Source organism: Monodelphis domestica, chromosome 1, assembly GCF_027887165.1.
Source record: "Monodelphis domestica isolate mMonDom1 chromosome 1, mMonDom1.pri, whole genome shotgun sequence".
NCBI lineage: Eukaryota > Metazoa > Chordata > Mammalia > Didelphimorphia > Didelphidae > Monodelphis > Monodelphis domestica.
The window spans coordinates 666,380,747-666,401,526 of NC_077227.1; the positions used below are offsets into that span (position 1 = coordinate 666,380,747).

Genomic DNA, 20,780 nt, shown 5'->3' on the forward strand with positions numbered 1-20,780 from the left:
ATAAATGGACTTCTAAATAAAAAACTGCAGGACTATATTAATTGACAAGCAAATTCTATCTAACATTTAAAGCATAATTAATTCCAATACTACTGAGGCTATTGGGAAAAAAATGGGAACAGAAGAGGTCCTATCAAATATTTCTACTTGATAAAAAACAAATATGATACCGATACCTAAACCAAAGTCAAAATGGAGAAAGAAAACTACAGACCAAACTGTTAATGAATTTTAAACTCAAACATTTTAAATAATTAATAAAAAGATTACAGCAACACATCAAAGATAATATGCTTTGAGTAAGCTGAATTTATACCAGAACAGAGGATCATTTTCATATTAGGGAAACTAATAACTAGAAAAAGAAAAATCATGATTATATTCACAGATACAGAAAAAACTTTTAAGCAGATACATTATTTATTCCTAACTAAAAACAGCACCAGCAATAACAACACTAGAAATTATAGGGATAAATGGATCTTTCTTAACTATGAAATGTATGAAGCCAAAAGCCAGTATTATCTGTAATGGAGATAAACTCAAGATCTTTTCCAATAAGATGAGGGGTGAAAGAAAGATGTCCAATATCATTATTACTATTCAAAATATTGCTGGGATTGTCAACTATAGCAATAATACAAGAAAAAAATGAAGGAAACAAAATATGTGCAAAGAGGAAATAAAAGTATTAATTTTTACAGATATTACAGATTACTTTAAGAGAGCCCCAAAGAGTTAAACTAAAAACTAATTGAAACAATTAACAATTTCAGAAACCTTGCAGGATATGCAATAAACCCACATAAATGATCAGTATTTTTATATATTACTAACACAGGAAATATAGAAGAGAAATTCCACTAAAAATATCTTAGGAAATATAAAATATTTAGAGATCTACTTGCAAAGACATACAGAAACTATATGAACACAAACTACAAAACATTCTTTACACAAATAAAGATGTAAATGATCAGAGAAATATTAATTGCTCAATTACTCAAATATTAATTGGGTAAGCCAACCCAATATAGTCAATTACATTCTTATCTAAATTAATTTACTTATTCAGTGTCATACCAATCAGACTACCAAAATATTACTCTATAAAGTAGAAAAAAATAAAGATTCACCTGGAGGAACTTATGGTAAAGAATATTAAAGAAATTAAAGGAAAAAAGTTGGAAGGAAGGAGGCTTACCAGTTCCATATCTCAAATTATATTACCAAGCAGTAATTATCAAAATAGTTTAGTAAAAGGTAAGAAACAAGACTGGTCAATGGAACAGATTGCATTTACTATTATAGAAAGAAACAAACACAGTAGCCTGTTATCTGATAAAAATCAAAGATCCCTTCTAGTGGGACAAGAATTTACTACTCAACAAAAACTGTTGGAAAAACCAGAAAGTCTGACAGAAGCTATGTATTAACCAAGATTCACAATATATTCCATCCAAGATAAGCTCCAATGAGGCACATGATTTAGATATAGTTTGATATCATAAATAAATCAGAAGGGCAATAAAAAATAATTCCTCAGATTACGAATAGGGGAACAGTTCATGATAAACAAGAAATAGAATCATAAAAAGTAAAATGGACAATTTTTATTATGTAAAATTGAAAAGATTTTGCACAAACAAAACCAATGTGGCTAAAGTTAGAAGAAATATAGGCAAATGGAAATAAATCTTTGCAACAAATTATGAAAGATTTTTCTTTCCTAAGACACATAAGAAGTTGATTCAAAAAGTTGATTCAAAAATTTAAGAATACAAATTATCAATCACCATATGAAAAAAGTTGCTGTTTTAGTCATTTCAGTTGTGTTCAATTCTTTATAATGCCATTTAGGGTTTTGTTGGCAAAGATACTGCAGTGATTCACCATTCTTTCTCCAACTCATTTTACAGATGAGGAAATTAAAACAAATAAGAGTTAAGTGAATTGCTATAGGTAACCCAGATTTTTAACTCAGGTCTTCTAGACTCCAGATACAGAACTCTACCCACTATACCACCTAGCTGTACATTATTAGAGAAACATAAATTAAAACAATTTCTACCTCATACCCATCAGATTGGCAAAGCTGACAAAAAAAGGAAAATGACAAATGCTGGAAAGGGATATGGGAAAAAAGATCTCTGAATGTAATGCTGGTGGCACAAATTTCTATGCACAAAAATCTATTAAATTTTGGATATTCTAGTACCCAGTAATACCAAGACTAGGTCTAAACCCCAAAGCAATCAAAGAAAAGGAATAAAGATCTATATGTACAATAATATTTGTAACAACTCTTTTTGGGATGGCAAAGATTTGGAAAATAAGAAGGAAGTAAATAAGAATTCCTATAAAGGGGACAGTTGGGTAGATCAGTGGATTAAGAGCCAGGACCAGAGTCGGGAGGTCCTGGCTTCAAATCTAACTATTTGACACTCCCTAGCTGTGTGACCCTGGGCACGTCACTTGACTCCCATTGCCTAGCCCTTACCACTCTTCTGCCTTGGAACCAATACACAGTATTGATTCTAAGATGGAAGGTAAGGGTTTAAAAAAAAAAAAAGAATTCCTATGAAGCCTATTATACTCCACTCACTATGTTAAACTCTCTTATAAATATTATCTCATTTTAAGTTCAAATCAACCCCAAACACTTATGAGCTATGTGACTATAGGCAAATCAATGAATCTGTTTCAATTTCCTTACTTGCAAAATGAAGATAGTAACAACTTTTATCCCTCAGTTATTAGGATCAAATGAGAGAATATTTACAAATTGTTTAGTACAGTGATGATACATAGTATGCACTATATACAGGCTACCTATTATTACTAACATAATCATTATTATTACTACAATCCTGTAAAATATGTGCTATTATTGCCCCTTATTTTACACTTGAGGAAACTGAAGCAAACAGGTTAATTTACTTGGCCAGGGGTCACAAAGCTAGGAAATGTCTATTGACATATTTCAACTCAAGTCTTCAGATTCCAGGCTCAGCACTCAATCATCTACTCTACCACCTGCATCACCAATAAGTAATAGATGAATCAACTGTGAAAAATGAAGGTAAAGGAATAACTCTTTGCTGTAAATGATGAAAGTGATAGTCTCTGGAAAACCTGGGAAGACCTATATGACCTGATGCAAAGTGAAATCAACAGAAGTAGTAGAACTATTTACACAAAAAATATGGTAAAAAACAAATAACTTTGAAAGATGTGGAGACTCTCACCAACAAAATGACCAATCACAATTCCAAAGGATCGTGAAGAAACATGGTGTTCACCTTTTAAAAGTGAAATTGTGGGCTTAAAGTAACTAATTGAGCCTTTTTTTTAATACAACCAGTACAGAATATGTTTTGCTCAAATACACATATTTGAAACTGAAGTTTTATTCTTCTTGCTTTCTCAGTGTGATGCAGGAGGAAGAAAGAAGACAGAACTTTGAAAATAAAATTTAATGCAATAATAAATGCTTGTTGTTGGATCAATCCATAAGAGTTTCCATTTTTACAAATTTATATACTAACCTAGTGTTGCCATTAGTTGCTATATCTCTCTGCTTAGCAAGTAAGTCAAGTATTTTGAGTTCTAAAGAGCTCTTTAGTCTTTTTTGGTCTCCTTTGGGCACTGGATTTACAAATGTGAAACTTCTGTATTAAATTTCTTCCACCTATTATAAGATTCTAAAATAAGGATTGGCTCATTCTTTGTACATGTAGACAGAGGCCTAGAACAGTACCTACTTACTGTATAGTAAATGTTTAATAAAACTTGATATATTCATTAAAAAAATTAAAGAAACCAGATAGGGGGCCTGAGGTGATTCAATACAAAAAAAAAAAGGAAGAAAATGTCTTCCAAACATCTACAAGCAAAACCTCAAAGAATAACAAATCTTAGCATAAATTCAACTATAATTTCTAGAAGAGATGAAACAAGACTTAGAAAAGTTTTTCAGAATTTTTTACAAATGAAATGAAAACTCTAGGAAAAAATATAAATGCAATGTGAACAATGGAAAAACAAACTAAAAAGGAAATAAGCATCTTGAAACAAGATGTACAAAACCTTTCTCAAGTAAGAAACTTCCTGAAAATCAGCCAAACAGAAGTCAATGAATCCATGAAAAAAAAGAAACATTAAAAGCAAAGACAAAAGAATGTAAAATAGAAGAAAATGTAAGGTACCTTGAACTAAAAACATCTGACCTGAAAAAATAGCTCAAGGAGAGAGAATTTAATATTGGACCATTCAAAAGCTTTGAACAGGAAGGGGGGGAAAAAAGCCTATACATCATAATTCAAGAACTTATACAGGACTAATGAAGAATTTTGTTTTGCACAACTATACATCTTTGTAAAGGATTCTATTCTTGCTTTTTTTTTTTTAAACCCTTACCTTCCATCTTGGACTATCAATACTGTGTATTGGCTCCAAGGCAGAAGAGTGGTAAGGGCCAGTCAATGAGGGTAAAGTGACTTGTCCAGAGTCACACAGCTGGGAAGTGTCCAAGGTCAGATTTCAACCTAGACCTCCTGTCTCTAGACCTGACTCTCAATCCACTGAGCCACCCAGTTGCCCCCTCCTCTTGCTTTTTCAAAGGGCAGGGGATTTCAAGGGAAAGAATTAACAGAAAATAAGATAACATAGAATTTTTAAAAGAACTCACACACACACACACACACACACAAAACTACTCAGATTTCTTAGAACCAAAGAACAAGAAAGGCTCTTCCTGACAGAAAACCCAAAATAAAAACTCTCAGGAACATTATAGCTAAAATTCAGAATTTCCGTGTCAAATAAAAAATACTACAAGCAGGCAGAAAATGAATTCAAATACCAAGGAGCCACAGTCAAGATCACACAAAATTAAGCATACACCACTATAAAGATATAAAGAGCTTATATAACAAGCCAGAAAGCATGTTCATGTTTGCAACCAAAAAATAACTTACACAGAAAAACTGAAAATAATCTTACTGAGGAGAAAAAGACCTTTAATTAGATAAAGAAATTCCAATTTCCTAATCACAAAAGACCTCAGAGCTGTGAAAGAGAATTCTTTACTCTATTGACTATCCTGAGTTTAACAATAACTTAAGTACCCCTACTTAGTATCTCACTAGACTAAAGATCAATTCTCCTTTATCTACTTTTGAATTAATTCAACAAAAGCTTGAACACCCTACCTAGCACTAGGTAGAGGAACTCAAAATCCACTTAAAGAATTCACACCCTCAGAAATTCAATCAGCCAGAAATCTGTGAACTCTTCTGATGAGTAGTCACCTCTCCAGAAGGTGAGATTTAGAAAATTCATACCCTTATATGAGAACTTAACCTTCAGAAGGTGAGAAGTTGATCCCAGACACTGACCTCTGGGCAGTGCTAGACAATTTGGAAACTGCTTGGGACAAGAAGTCACCATAAAAGCAAGCCCCAAACTCCCTCAGAGGAGATTGTCTTTTAGAAGATAGTCTGATGAGATTGTCTTCTGGAGATAGTCTTCTGACTGGGGAGTCTTCCAGAGAGCTTCCTTGAAGACTGCAGCTTGGATCATGGGCTTGGAGCTTATTCAACTTAGACTGACTCCTTGGGTGAGTGAAAGGCTGACTCCTTCCCTAGTTTCCTAAGAGATTAGCTTCCATCTTGGAGGAGGCCACTTGGTTACTCACCACCAGTCTTCCTGGTTGAGAGCTAATTAATCTCTGCCTGGATTAAGCAGACAAGGAACAAAGCATTTAAGTTGATAGGATAGATAACCTCTCTAACCTCTTCACATTTGTCTACTTTATTGTTTCCTCTCCATTTTGTAAATATTTGTAAATAAATTTCTGACCCAAGATATAATAAATACTAGCAACCACAAAATTTCACATAATCATTGTCCAATCATTAATTTTAACCTTTACAGAGCTACATAGAAATTTTGAAGTATAAACATAAAAATCAAGAGAAACTTGAAACGGTAAACATAAATGATTATAAAAGACTAAACAAGGATAAATTGTTTATATTCTAAAAAGGGGAGATGATACATGTTTCCTCTGAACCCTTATAATAAACAAGAGTAATAGAGTCTAGATGGAGAACCAATAAGTGGTTCTGTTATATCTTCATGATCTCAAAAGGAAGCCCAGGAAAAATAGAAAGCCACAATTGGCTCCCAAGACATGATACATAAGAGTTAGTGGGCAGAGAAAAGATTTGATAAACTGAGGCAAGAGCAGATTTCATGTTTCTCTTCTTTTCTAGTTTTGGCACTGGCCCTAATGGTGGCCACAGAATAGCAAGCTAAAGGGAGCAATGAGGCAAGCATAACTCTCCTATTTTAACATCTTTTTCCCCTACTACTTTTGATTAATAAAATTATTAATTTATGGCCAGTCTTGTAATCTTCCCCCTTACACTAAGCAAGCAAACAATGTATAGACATGTTTGGTAAACCTAGATCACAAACTACTAGGGGGAAAAAAAATTCAGTATCTGACAGACTATTTTGAGGACAATTCGAAAACAATTGACAGGGAAAAAAAGGTCAGAACAGAATCTTAAAACATTCCACAATAAAGTTGCAAATAGATAAACTGGAATTTGAAAAGTCAAAAAAAAAATCATATTAGAGACTACAACTTTCACAGTGATGGTTAGGGAAAATTTTCCTAATGGGAATTGATTACAAAAAAAATTTGGATTACATGAAATTAAAAACATTTGAATGAAAAAAATTTGTCACTAGACCAATTCCCCTGTTAACTGAGGAGAAAATATTTGTATCAAACATCTCTAATAAAATTCTAATGTCCAAGATACATAGAAAACTAACACAAATATTTAAGATTAACAGTCACTGCCTAATAGAAAAGTGATGAAAGATAATGAGTTTTTAAAAGGAAAAAAGTCAAACTATCAACAATATGATAAAATGTCCCAAATCACTATGAGAATTATACATTTGTAAAACTGTGAGACTTTAATTCATATCCTGCAAATTGGCTAAAATATAAACATTGAAAAGGATGTGGGAAACTTTAGAAGTACACTAGTATATTCAGGTTTTTGTAAACCCTTACCCTCTGTCAATTCTGTGTATTAGTTCCAAGGCAGAACAGTGGTAAGAGCTAGGCATTGGGGATTAAGTAACCTGCCCAGAGTCACAGTCAAATTTGAACCCAGGACATCCCTATCTCTGGGCCTGGCTCTCACCACTAAGCTACCTAGCTGCCTCCAAATATACTATTAATGGAACAATGACTTGGTCCCAAATAGTCTAGAAAATAATTTGAAATTATTTGAAAAAAATTATTAAATTGCTAATACTCTTTGGCCTAGAGACACCAGTACTGGGCAAATATTTTAAAAGTCAGATTGAAAGACTCCATATATAACAAAATATCCAGAACACCACTTTTTAAAATAAGAGGCCAGAAATAAATTAGGTATCCACAGACTAAGTAATGCCTGAACAAATTGTAGTCTATGACTGAAATACAATGTCATGCCATGAGAAATGACAAATGGAAGGATTTTAGAAAAGCATGCCAGGATTTAGATGTTCTAATGCAGAGTAAAAAGTAAAAAGCAATACACATGATGAACACAAAACATTATTTACACTGATTAATGATCGATCTTGATCCTAGGAGGAAGACGATAAAATTTACTTGCCTCTCTATGCAGAAAAGGGAACGACTATGAGAACAAAATGTAGCATAACCTATATGGAAAGATTACGCATTGGGAACCTCAGAAGCCATATATAGTCCAAATATTTCCTTCTCAAGAAGAAAAGGAGTCCCAGGGAAGTGGTTAAGAAACTAAATCAACAAGCTCTTGGTATGTGGCAGAGACCATACTAAGTAGTAGAGATGGAAAGAAAAAGCAAAAAGTTACTCCCCTCAAAGAACTGATATTCTAATGAGGGAAATAATAATTATATACTACACAACTGCATCGTATACAAAAGACAGTATTAGGAGGAATGACAGAAGCAGCTAGGGGCCCTAGAAAAGGCCTCCATTACACATACACATACATTAAAATACATATATATATACACATATTTTTAAAACTATATATATACACATATATAAATATATGTAAACTCAATGCTCTATAAAGTTTCCATTTACAGTTATGATTTTTCCCATACAACTATACCGTATTTTCCACAAAACAATTTGACTAAAAAGGCTTAAATTCAAAACAATTAAAATATTAGGTACCCCACCCATCAAAAAAACCCTTTCCAGGGGGCAGCTGGGTAGCTCAGTGGATTGAGAACCAGGCCTAGAGATGGGAGGTCCTGGGTTCAAATTTGACCTCAGACACTTACCAGCTGTGTGACCTTGGGCAAATCACTTAACCCTCATTGCCCAGCCCTTACCTCTCTTCTGCCTTAGAACCAATACACAGTATTGATTCTAAGATGAAAGGTAAGGGTTTAAATTAAAACCCTTTCCATATGAAAATCAATTAATTTTAAGTATTTCTTTCATAATTATAATTCCAATATTCCATTACATTAACTTAACAAAAAATTATAGTCTCCAAGTACTGATTTTTTGCTAAGGTTCTTCAGGCTAAAGCTTCTAATTCTACATTGTGATTAATTGACAATTAAATGATGCAACCTACAAGAAAAAAGTCAACTACAATCAACCACCAGGAAAATGTATTAAATCTAAATGGATGAGAAAGGCCAGTGGGTAAACAAGCAAACATGGAAAAAAAGAATGAAGTACATAACACTCTCCACATGGTGTATAAACTAGAAAAAAAAAACATCAAAATGCCAAAATAAAAGAAAATTAACTTACTAGCATGTTTGTCTGCAAGCATTATAAGACTGTTGGAAATATCTCGCCGTCTATAAAAGCATACTACTTTTGCTTCCACGTTGCCATTTGCCGTCTAAGAAAAAGAAGAAAAAAAAGTCATCTCTGCTGAATATTATATTCAAGTAATTTCCAAGATAAGCATATTCATGGCATATCAATGTATGAGCATTCTCTTATAATCCATTCAAAACTTCTACATAATTAAAAAAGTCTAAGAAAATTCACCTTTAAAATAATATTTGCTCAGTTTCCAGCATAAATGGAATATACATTTTAGAATAATATATTAGAATAGATTAAGTTGATGAGTTGACTAGATTAAATGCTAAAATCATTTATTTTAGCCTGATTAGGTACAAGAAATTAATCAAAACATTTTAAACTAACTTTAGATTATTTAATAATTATTTTTCCTTCCAATCTACTAAAAGGAAGCCTATTATTTTCTCCATACTAGTTTAACACCATTTCTCTACTGCTGAAAAGGAACAGAATGACTGATAACCTGATGAGCCAAAAAAATTCTTCGAATCTTTGATAGTCAATATTCTTCTTAGTATTCAGTTTATTTTCTTGAGTTACAAACATTTCAACTCTTTTTACTCCTTGACTACAGCATAAAATATAATCAATATTCAGTTACATTATAATTTAGTGCAGCTGGTGCTCTCTACCACACTCTCAACTCTCTATTAATTCTGAAAGCTTTCATTCACTATACAGCTTCATTAAAGGAAAAAAGACACCTAGCTACAATAAAATGTTATGACTTCTATTTTCACACAAATTTTCCAAATTTCTCTGAAAACTTGGAGACACAACTAAATGTAAGACCTAAGGAGACTATAAATACAGCAATAAAATTGTCAAATTTATGTAGTTCCAACAGCAATATTTTAAAATGAGAAATGTTGCAGAAATACTGCTCCCCAAAACTGTAATCATTTAAATCCTAGTCAAAATACCACATCTCAAAATACTTGGTTCAAAAACCCCCCTTCAAAGTCACCAATTCAGCAATCTTGTGAATAGAAAAAAAAATATCACCCATCAAAAATCTCAGCTACAAGCTAATAATTTTTTGTCAATGGAAACACTCCTAAAAATTTGAAGAGCAGGCATCATGGTTAGGTGAAAAGGGCTAGATTTGGAGTCTGAGGACCCGGGCTTAAATCACCTTACCTATTATTTACTATCCAATCTCAGTGTCAGTTCCTCATCTATAAAACACGAGGCTAGGCTCAATGACCCTTATGGCCACTTCCTGCTCTAAATTTTATGATCTTAAGTGATCTTAATTTTATGATCATAATGCTTCAGCCCCCCCCCCCTTTTTGCACTGAATTTGTCTTCAAGGGTGATGTCTCTACTAGTAAGCACTACAGAGTTAATTTAGTCAGTGTGTCTAGCACATTTTCAGGACTTAATAAATGCTCACTGATTAATTAAAATGTGCTTATTGATCAAAGAGGAGACATGCTTTCAGCTCCAACTAACTTCTTTTTTTCATTCTCTTTTGACTAATTAATCAGCCAATTGCTAGAGTTTGCTGATAGACAATTGGGGCTATATAAAAGAGCAAGGTTCTTTGATTCTCCAGCCTTTTCCCCACCAGACCTCTGCACTCCTCCAAAGACTCAACTTGGGCTAAACATTTCAGAAAAATAGAAGTTTCATAAAGTTTTTATGTCCCACTTCTTATCTCCTTCCCAATCCATTAAGGGAGAGGAAAGTCTGACTCCAAGCTATGTTTCATTTTCCAAAGCTTCTCTTTAATACTTAATAAATGTTTGTTGTTGTTAACTCTTAGCCTTCTGACTCATGATTTGCCTAGCTTTAAAAAAAACTGTCTGAAACTATACTCCTTAAGTCAGCAGAATAAGAAGCTGGTTAATATCAGCAGGGGGAGAAAAGAGTATAACTATATCCCAATCTTCCCCCATCTACAAGCTAATTTTGAATTCACCTAAAGTCCCAGAAATGGTAAACCAAAATAAGCCAAAACCTCCAGAGGCTAATTTCAGAAGCAACCTGTAAACTATTTCAGAAAAGGGATAATTTAAATGAGGCTCAACCTCCCAGGTCTACTCAGGAATGGACTGGACCATGCTCAGAAACCCAGGGATTCTGAAAGCTTAGACCATTAGTTTACTCCAATCTAGGCTTACATCAAAAGGGTTGATCTAAAATTCAATCACCTTGTACATAACTATTTTTCTTTCATGGACCCCTTTGATAGTCTGGTGAAACTTATATGTACATCTCAAAATATTTTTAAATGCATAAATAAAATACAAAGGATTATAATGAAAACCAATTATAATGAAAGTCATCAATTTTTTTTAAAATTCACAGATCCCAGGTCAAAAATGTCATTTTAGGTATGACTAAATTCCATTCAGTCCAGCCCTTATCCAACAACATTCAGCTAATCAGCATATGACTTCATTAGTTATTAGTTTCCCCTTTTCAAAATAACATTGTAAGATGAAAGCAACCAAAAGGCTTTGATTATGGTTCCTCACATTGTTATACTTCTATTTCTCTCAATCTACTAAGGAAAAATAAAAAGGTAGTTAGAAATGTGTAGTCCACATATGCAGCTCATGAAATTTCTTTAGCATATCTTCCTTTGTTCAAAAGATCTATAATTTTGTTAGCATGGATACTTTCTTCACAAAAGCAGACCACAATCCCTCCTTAATTTAAATCTTCCAGCTTAGCCCCAAAAAAGTTGAGAAAACATACTTCTCTCCCTCATTTTCAAAGGGAGAGAATACTGATTATACCAAACTGTCAGATTCCACTTGGTTGATTCTAAACTTCAGTTTTTCTCCAATTTTTAAAATCTTTATTAACATGAATGGCTGCCTAGCTTAGAGGTGAACCAAAGCTATATTCAGAAATGGAGATTTTTTTTAAAGGATCAAAAAAAAGGATCTCTTAGATTGCTACAAACAGAATATTCTTCACACACATCAACTTCATACACTTCTGAGCTTAGCTCAGTTCATCTATGAGCAACAGAATGATATCCATCAAATGGGACCATTCTAAAAGGCTTTTCCAGTTTGATAGAACTGGTTAGGGCCCAGACACATGTGGCATACATTTTGAATACCCAAATTTGCCTCTACACCATAATAAAGCAAAAGAATAATATTTCGGTGAAGGTCTACAGTACCTACAGTAGAAATACATCTTAATTCCCTTCAAACAAATTATTACCTTATTGAGATACAGACATGACTATCTACCAGCAATAAAAAAGTTTCATTTTACATTAGTCCTAAATTATATGGACTACATACAAGTAATAAATTCTAAATAATCAAGCTTATAACTTCTCTCACAAGCTTATTATTCTCCTAAGCATGTAACATCAAAGAAACAATAAGAGTATTAATAATAACAATAATTGCCTTTAGATAGGGCTCTGAAACTTGAAAAGTGCTGTATATAGATATATAGATATATATATATGTGTATATGTGTAAATAGTCACATAGATTCTCACAGCCATCTTGTAAGGTAATATTGTCCTTATTTTTACAGATGAGGAAACTGAACTCCAAACTCTTCTTTCTTCCTAATTTCCTACTACTCTTGAACATACCACTATCTTCAAATTATCCAAGCTGAAAACTTGGTATTATTCTTAAATCCTCTTACCTCCCTTACTTCACCATTTCTCCAATCTATTGCCAAGTTCTGTTACCTCTCATATACATCCCCTTTTCTCCTCTGACATTGTCACCACCCTAGGAGAGGCTCCCATCATGATGGACTATTGTAATAGCCTGCTGATTGGTCTCCCTGCCTCAAATCTCTCCCTATCCTAGTCCATCCATCCTTCTCTCAGCTATTAAAGTGATCTTTCAAAGTGCAGGAATAGTCGTGTCACACACATAGCCCTCCTCATTCGATAAACATCTATGGCCATCAATTCCAAAATCAAAGACAAAATCCTGTTTAAAGCACCTCACATACTGGTTGCTTCTCTACCTTTCCAGTCTCATTTCACTTTATTCTATACTTCATATACTGTGCCATTGTAAACCTTAAAATTTCTTAGACTTATGAATGTTGGAAATTTCCCCATTGGGAAATTTCATACTTGAAAAAATTTCCTACTAATAGTAAGAACTCTATTGGAATGTGAAACTCCTTGGCATGGGAGGATCCCTCTCCTCCCTACTTAAGACTACTTTAGGACAGAAACCTTTTTGCTAAACAATGGAAAGGGCTTTGACCTATGCTTAAGCATAGAACAGGAAGTTCTTTGAGTCATGATTGATTTTAGAATTGATACAATAGAGATACTTGGAATGACAGAACCAGGTCTTGGAACTTACAGGTCTTGGAAACTACAATCTCCACCCTACTCAGAGTAACAGGATTTAGGAAGGGCTGCAGCAAAGATCAAGATTTAATTATTTGAGAATATGACCTTCAACAGACATGTGCAAAGGAAACAGACCTCTGGGCAGTCCTGGGTTAAGCTAGAGCCACCACTGGCACAGGGGAGACATCAACAGTGATTGGTAGATGTGAGAACTGAGGGGAGGGGACTTAGATGGTTTCCTTAAAGATAGTGGGGTCTGAGGACAGGAGAGGAGGTTTTGCTCTGGGAGGTTTTGCTCTGAGAGGTTTTGCTCTAAAGGAGTCTGAGAGGAGAGAGGTCCTGGAGGGAGAGCTCCGGGAGAGGTCTGAGAGGAGGGCTTGCTCTGAAGGAGGCTGGAGGTGGAGGCGGAGGCCCCTGAGACTGTTTCTCCTTTTTGGTCACGTGAGTGATAGGGACTGATCTCCTTTCATTGCCCCAGCTATCTAAGGGCTTGGGCCTTTTGGCCCAGCCTAAACAGAAGGGGTATTTAAGCCCTATTCTCTTCTCTCCCCTTTCTCTCTCTCTCTCTCTCTCTCTAATACCTTTCTTCCTCCTGTTTATAATTAAACTCCATAAAAGGTTGACTGCTGACTTGAGTTTTCATTTAGGAATTACATAGCTGAATTCTTTGGCGACCTTAAATTAATATATATCAGTCTTTTAAAGTGATTTCCATATCACACCATTCAGTGATATGGCCTTCTTTGCCTTTCCTTAACGCATCTTTTGACTCCTTGCATTTTCACTAGCTATTCTCCATGCCCGGAACATTCTCCCTCCTCTTTCCCACTTCTCAGCTCCCCTGGCTTCCTAAGATGTGAAATCTCGCCTTCTACAATAAGCCTTCCCTTTTCCATCCTGCTCTCAATTCTAGAAATGTCTTCCTCCTAAGATTACATTCAAATTTGCCTAAGTCTTGTTTATGAATAGTTTGCATATGGTCTCCACCATAAGATTTTGAGCTCTTGCAGAGCAGAGACCATTTTTCCTGCTCATTGTATCCCCAACACAGAGCACAGTGCCAGGCACATAGTAAGCACCCAATAAATGCTTGATAACTTGACATAATAAAATTGAAAGATGAACAATTTATCAAAAAAAGAAGAATTTAAAGCTATAACATCAGAAGTGACCTCTTCTGATGTTGGGGGGGACCCAAACATGTTTTATTTTTTCTACTATTACATTAATGATTTCCTAGATGGACTCCACAAAGTTTACGAGCATCCAATATACATTGGGAGGCAGTAAAAAATGGTGAGTGGAGTCATGAATTTAGTCATAGACATAACTTCAAATTTTGCTTCTGACAGTCACTAGTTGTGTAACTAGTCATGAAATCAGAATCATAGACTGAAGAGTTGGAAAGGACCTCAGTGACCACCCAGACCACCCATCACTATTGCATAATCAAAAAGCAGCAGTTTAACCTCAGCTTGAAATTCTCCAATGACGCGCTACTATATATCTTCCAAGGAAGCCCACTATACAATTGGATAGTTCACTTCCCATTGTTGAGAAGTTGTTCCTGGCATGAAATGCAAATTGATCTCTGAAGTTTCCACCTATTATTCCTGGTTTTGCCTTACCATTATCAAGTCTTCTGGGATAAAACAGAACAAACTTAATCCTTCTTCATCACAACTACTTATGCCCTCAAGAAGTTGTCTCTTCTTTATGCCAAACACCTCCAATTCCTTCAACAAATCCTTATATAACACAAACTCCAGGCCCTTCATTATTTTGGCTGCCTTCTTTAGGATACTTACTGTCTTATTTATGACCTTCTTAAATCATGGTTCCCAAATCTGAACAGAAGGAGTGGAGCCAAGATGGCGACTTAGTAGCAGCAAAAGCTGGAACCACTCTGAGAATCATCTCAAACTGGATCTGAAAACAGTACTGTGAAGCCTAAGCAACATACGATCATAACCTCCTTATTCCTAGAAGCTTTGCCTCTCTTAATACAGCCCCTCGCACATTAGTTTTTTTGGCTATCACATCACCCCATTGATTCATATGATCTAAATATATTAAAGGACCACTTTTTTTCCCAAACAAACTTCTGATCATACTTCCCCTATCTTGTACCTGTGAAATGAATGTTTTGTACCCCAGTGTAAGAACTGACATTCACCCCAATATATTTCATCTTATTAGATTCAGCTCAATGAACAAATTTTTTTTTAATTCTGATTTTTCATATAACTATATCTTCCAGCTTAGTGCCATCTACAAATTTCATGGGCAAGATATCTATGACTTTATCCAGTCACAACTCTGAGACTCAGTTTCCTCATCTACAAAATGGGAAGAGTAATATCTGTAATACCTATATCACTGTTGTTGTAAAGATGAAATGATGAAACACTGCAAACTTTATTTCACCACACATATATCAAGTTGTTGTAGTTAACACAAATGGTTATTTCCAAGGGAATAATAGGCAAAGAAACAAATCAGAATTCTAAAACATCATAATGTTTTTCAACTTGACATCATTCAAAAAGTTTGAGAGCTATAATCTGAATAGAAAGTATTGAAACCTCTCATGCTTTTTACCCAAGACCATGTAAAAATTACAATGTACCAAAGGAAAAGAGGATGTACCTTATTAAGTTCTTCTATCCTTCTGATTAGATATGGGTTACTTGAAGAGTTCTCAAAGTAGACATAATCTGCAATGAAAGGTAAAAAAGTATTTTTATATCCTAAAAATCAGCTTGCAAAAAGTCTCATTTTGTCACTAATCCAATTCGTCACAAAAATTACAAGATTCACATTCAAAGTCTCTCAGCTCAACTCATTCACAGTATAAAACCAAGTTTAAAAATATATACAGTACATATATCAAATTTTTGTTATCCACAGGCAATGAATTTCATTTATGTCTTCATTTCAATTAACATGGTTAACTAGGGTCACATATTTAGAGTCAAGTCAACAAGCATAGTGCCCAAGTACTGGAGAAAAAAAGGCAATACAGTCCTTGTTCAAAAATTCATCATCTAAAAAAAAAAGTTCACCATCTAATGGGAGAAAAAACATGTAAATACAAGACACATAGAGAGTAAATTTGAGGCCATCTTAAAACAAAGACAGTGAGAACAAGTTTGAGGAACAACAAGGAAGCCATCATCACTGGTGGAAGAGTACAAGGGGGAGGATGGGAAGTAAGCAAGTAAAGGGTAAGGAGACTGAAAAGATAAAAAGGGGAAAGAAAGACTATTGGATTTCATATGTGATCCTGGAAGCAATAGGAAGTCACTGAAGGTGACTGAATATGGAGAAGAACTTGATCAGAATTGCATTTAGGAAGACTATTTTGATGGCTGGGTGCAAGATGGACTGGAGTGTGGAGATTTGAGGCAAGGAGGAGACTTACCAGCAGGCTATTTATTACAGTAGCCCAGGCTCTAACTAAAGAGCCAGGGTAATTGCATCAGTGTTGTGGCAGTGGCAGACAGAGCAGGGGGTGAATTTTCTATATAGGAGATGTTTCAAAGGAGAATATATAGGACTTTGGCAACTAACTGGATATGAGAGGATGAGAGACACAGTGAGGTGTTGGGGATAATCACTATATTGTGAGGCTTTGTGACTAGACCTAGAATGTCAGAGATCACTGAATATAACACTCAACTTACAAGTAAAGAAACTAAGGCACAGAAAGTGACTTACTCAAAGTTACACTAGGAACAATAATAATTTGTAAAAGTTTTAAGAAAAATGTACTTATGCCAGTTCATTTGTGCTACTCTTAATCCATTTTACAGATGAGAAAACTGAGTGTCAGAGGCTAAATGGCTTGCCCAGAATCACAAAGCTAAAATGTATAAGTGAAATTCTAATCCCTGCCTCCATGCCCTGCCCTCTATTCACTAAATCAAAGAACTAAATTTTGAACCCAGTTCCTCAGACTTCAAAACAAAGTTCTTTGCATTGCCCCAGGATTACTAAACATCAATAGTTATAATTATTCACTGAATAAATAACACTCAATATGCTCTCATATCCAATGCTAAATCTATGAACCTATGAAGAGAACATCATGAAGATGATAAGAACAATCATTTCCCCTCATAGCCCAATGTACCTTTTTTTAACCCGTTACCTTGTCTTGGACATCAATACTGTGTACTGATTCTAAGGCAGAATAGAGTGGCATGGGCTAGGTAATAGGGGTTAAGTGACTTGCCCAGGGTCACATTTGAACCCAGGACCACCATCTCTAAGTCAGGCTTTCAATCCACTGAGCCAACTAGCTGCCAATGTGCTATTGACTGTAATTCAGTTTTCTTCATAAGAGAACTATTTAATAACTTAAAGGTTTAGAAGTCTAACTGACATTTCAATGAGCAGCTAACTTTTCAAATATAAATCAACAGACAATGGGGAAGGCTTCTTACAGAAATGCTTGTGGACATGAGTTACAGTAACCTGAAAAACTGAAAATATTTATGTGTTTTCCACACCCATACCAGGAAGGGCTTTAAAATGAGTAGGGGCCCCTGGGTGGGACATCCGATTCTTCTTTATCCTCGCATTCCCTTTGGGCCCATGGAGCATTATGTGGGTATATCAGAGTAAGCATTCAACAAAAAGGGAAGAAAATTCTGAAGTATGGCTTGTCGTCTCAATCTTATAAGCTCACTGGAAACTTCCCACTGTGTGTTTTATTTGAGAGACTGGATTTCCATTGTTGTCTCTCCTGGTGCTTGTTTCTCTGTCTGTCCTTTTTCCTGCAAAGTGGCCTCATTTAGGCAGTGCCAGAGCAATTCCTCCCACCACTAGCCATGAGCTGAGCTAATGAGAAGAGAAGCAAGAACAGCCTCTCCGACGCAAGCACTGCACTCATCTGAATTATTATTTTGTCAGGAAGGGGACAGGAGAGAATCGAGGAGGGAGAAAGTTTGTGTCTCGCGTTATCGCTCTGCTTTTCGAAGAGGCAAGCGCTAACCCAAGACGCTGCTGCTCCCCATCAGCAGTTGCCTCCTTGGGGAGCTGGGGCCCGGGCTGGGCTAGGCAGAGCTGGGCCCCTGGGCGGGGAGAGCGGATAACCAGGGCTCTGCCCCTGCAGAAAGGCCTGCCTGACTCTCCCTCCTCCCGCCCGCCTGTTTCTGGGGCGGGCCGCCCCCAAGCTCCCCAGCAAGAGGACGGATGGCCTGGCTCCAAACTCCTTGGGCCCTAGTGCCCTGCACCCACATTGAGGGAGGAGGGGGATGCTCGGCAGCTCTCACCACCAGGGGCTCCCACCCCGGGGTAATGGGAAGGCGATCTGCTTCTGACCCCACTGGGGGAAAAGGGCCCACGCAGGCCCGGGGGGAGGGGGAGGCCCTGGCAGGCCCGTGGGCAAGGGTACCCGCGAGGAGTGAGGGTGCCAGGGAGAGAGAGGCACAGAGGGAGGGCGGCCACTAGCAAGACTGGGGGAAGGGACACGCGGGGGCTGCCGTCCCTGGGGGGGGGGGGGAGCATGTGGGGGATGGGGCGGCCCTCACAGGCCCAGGGAAAGGGGCACGCGGGGTTTGGCTGGGGGAGGGTATCTGCAACCCTGACCGCCTCCCCCGCTCTCTCCTGCAGTTAGGGTTCCACCTCTCCCGCTCCCTCTTCCCCCAGGCCCGGGTTCCATCCTACCTCCGACCCGGTACATGTTGGCCGCCATGTCCGCCCGCCCGCCCGCCGAGCCCAAGCTAGAGCTCGAGCCGGAGCCGGAGCCGGAGCCGGAGCCAGAGCCTGAGCCCGAGCTGAGCCCCGCCCGCCGCCGCCGCCGCCGCCGATTCAGCCTCAGCCGCCTCAGCCTCCTCCGCCTCCGCTGCTGCTACTGCTGCTAGTACTGCTGCTGCTGCTGCTGCTACTACTGCTGCTGCTGCTGCTGCTGCTGCTGCTGCTATCACCGCGGCTGCCGGCTGCCGCTGCCGCCGCGGTTGCCGCCGCAGCCGCCGCCGCCTCACCAAGGGGAGGGGGAGGGGAAGGTGGGGGGGAGAGAAGAGACAGGAGGGGGAGGGGAAAAGAAGGGGGGAGCGGTCCGCCCCCCCCCCTCCGAGCCAGCGACGGGTTAATAGGGCCCTGCCCTCGAAGGGGCGGGCATGGGTGACTGGCGGGAGATCTCTGGGGAGAACCGTGGGAGGGGGGGATCCTGGAGAGACGACTAAGGTTCTATAACTTGGCGGTTTCAGGGTCTTAAACCCATTAGGGAATTTAGGGTGATAGCAGGCCAGACTCCCACACACACACCCCGACCCATACACACCTGTATGCACAATTGCTACTCTTACCCAAGTGTGTGCTGCAGTTTGGGGGCGCATAAGCCAAATGTGGGAGTGTGCTGTGGCAGTTCCTCAGCTGCATGTGTGGGCCTCAGTTTACTTGGCTCATCATGCAAGGTGAGGGCGGCTGACGCTGCTATTGCCCCTCGAAGTGGGAACCCTATCAGGACCGTGTGAAAGAGCCTGGAGGTCAGAGCTCCTTGGGCCCCCAAGTGATTGCATGGACGGGTAGCTCCTGGATTGTCCACGGCAAACCAGCTTCCTCTAAGACTACCGAAAGAGGATCCATGAAGGCAGTCGTGCCTTCCGAGGCTTATAAATCCAGCAAGAAAGAAAAAAAAAACTGGGAGGCTATTAGGGATGACGCTTTTCTCTGTGCCAATGTACTTGGAGATCTCAGCTAGTCTTCCTCCCTCTCAACCACGAGGATAGTCTTACAGGTGGAGGGAACTTTTACGGTATTCCCCATGAGGCTGGAGAAGGAGGGGAAGCAAGTGTCTTGGTCCCTAAATGCCTGCATCAGTCTGTAGGTGCCCTTATTATCCTCTTGTCCCTTGAAAACTCGCTGCCCTCCGAGCTGCAAACAGAGGGACCCATGAAGGCAAACATGGCTGCAAAGGAATAGGAATCCAGAACGAAAGGGGATGGGTTGGGGGCAGCACACAAGATGGGAGAGTGCCTTTTCTACTGTCAGTGTTAGGAAAACTCAGCTAGCCTTTCCTGCCAGCCCCATTAGCAAGAGCCACATGACAACCAGGTGGTAGTGATGGACACAATAACAAGCTATTTGCAGCTAAGCTTTCCGCTGGGTCCTTATTTTTTCCCAATTTGGTCCTCTAAACAAACCACTTGGTTTTGATATTCTTCATATCCTGACAAAAACATGAAACCAAATAAAGGCTGACGCTAGCTAGCCATCCCCAAATGAACTCAAACAACCTTATTTAGTGAAACTAAACTGTTCCCAAGCTAAACCGAAGGTTCCAAACTGTTCCCAAACATTGTTGTTTAATAAACAAGAAGATGCCCCCCTGTTGTTGCTCCTTCTTTGGAGTTTCTGACTGAGAAACAGCCACCTCTCACGAGTTCCAGGCTCCAGTTCTTGTAGCTTTTCTTAATCTCCAAGAGAGAAAGGCTAGCTTCTATTTTTCTGACAAGTCATTCATTTACTTTGATACAATAAACAGAGCAGATTTCTAATGAAGTCAAGGCTATGTGTAGCCAAAGTAAAGAGCACCTGCAAGTGAGAAAAAGAAATCCACCTTTG

General features: G+C 37.8%; 1 protein-coding gene across 3 annotated transcripts in view; it reads right to left on the reverse strand.

The window, feature by feature from the left end:
• Positions 1–19,586, reverse strand: part of MTA3 (metastasis associated 1 family member 3) — a 219,487-nt gene extending 199,901 nt beyond the window's left edge. For all 3 annotated transcript variants that reach the window (XM_056823423.1, XM_056823468.1, XM_056823507.1), the window contains exons 1-3: positions 18,882–19,586; positions 15,858–15,925; positions 8,843–8,936 (exon numbers count right to left, since the gene is read on the reverse strand). In XM_056823423.1, coding sequence (XP_056679401.1) covers positions 8,843–8,936; positions 15,858–15,925; positions 18,882–18,909 — 190 coding nt within the window. In that variant the 5' untranslated portion in view covers positions 18,910–19,586. The remainder of the gene's footprint in view (positions 1–8,842; positions 8,937–15,857; positions 15,926–18,881) is intronic.
• Positions 19,587–20,780: the final 1,194 nt, after the last annotated feature.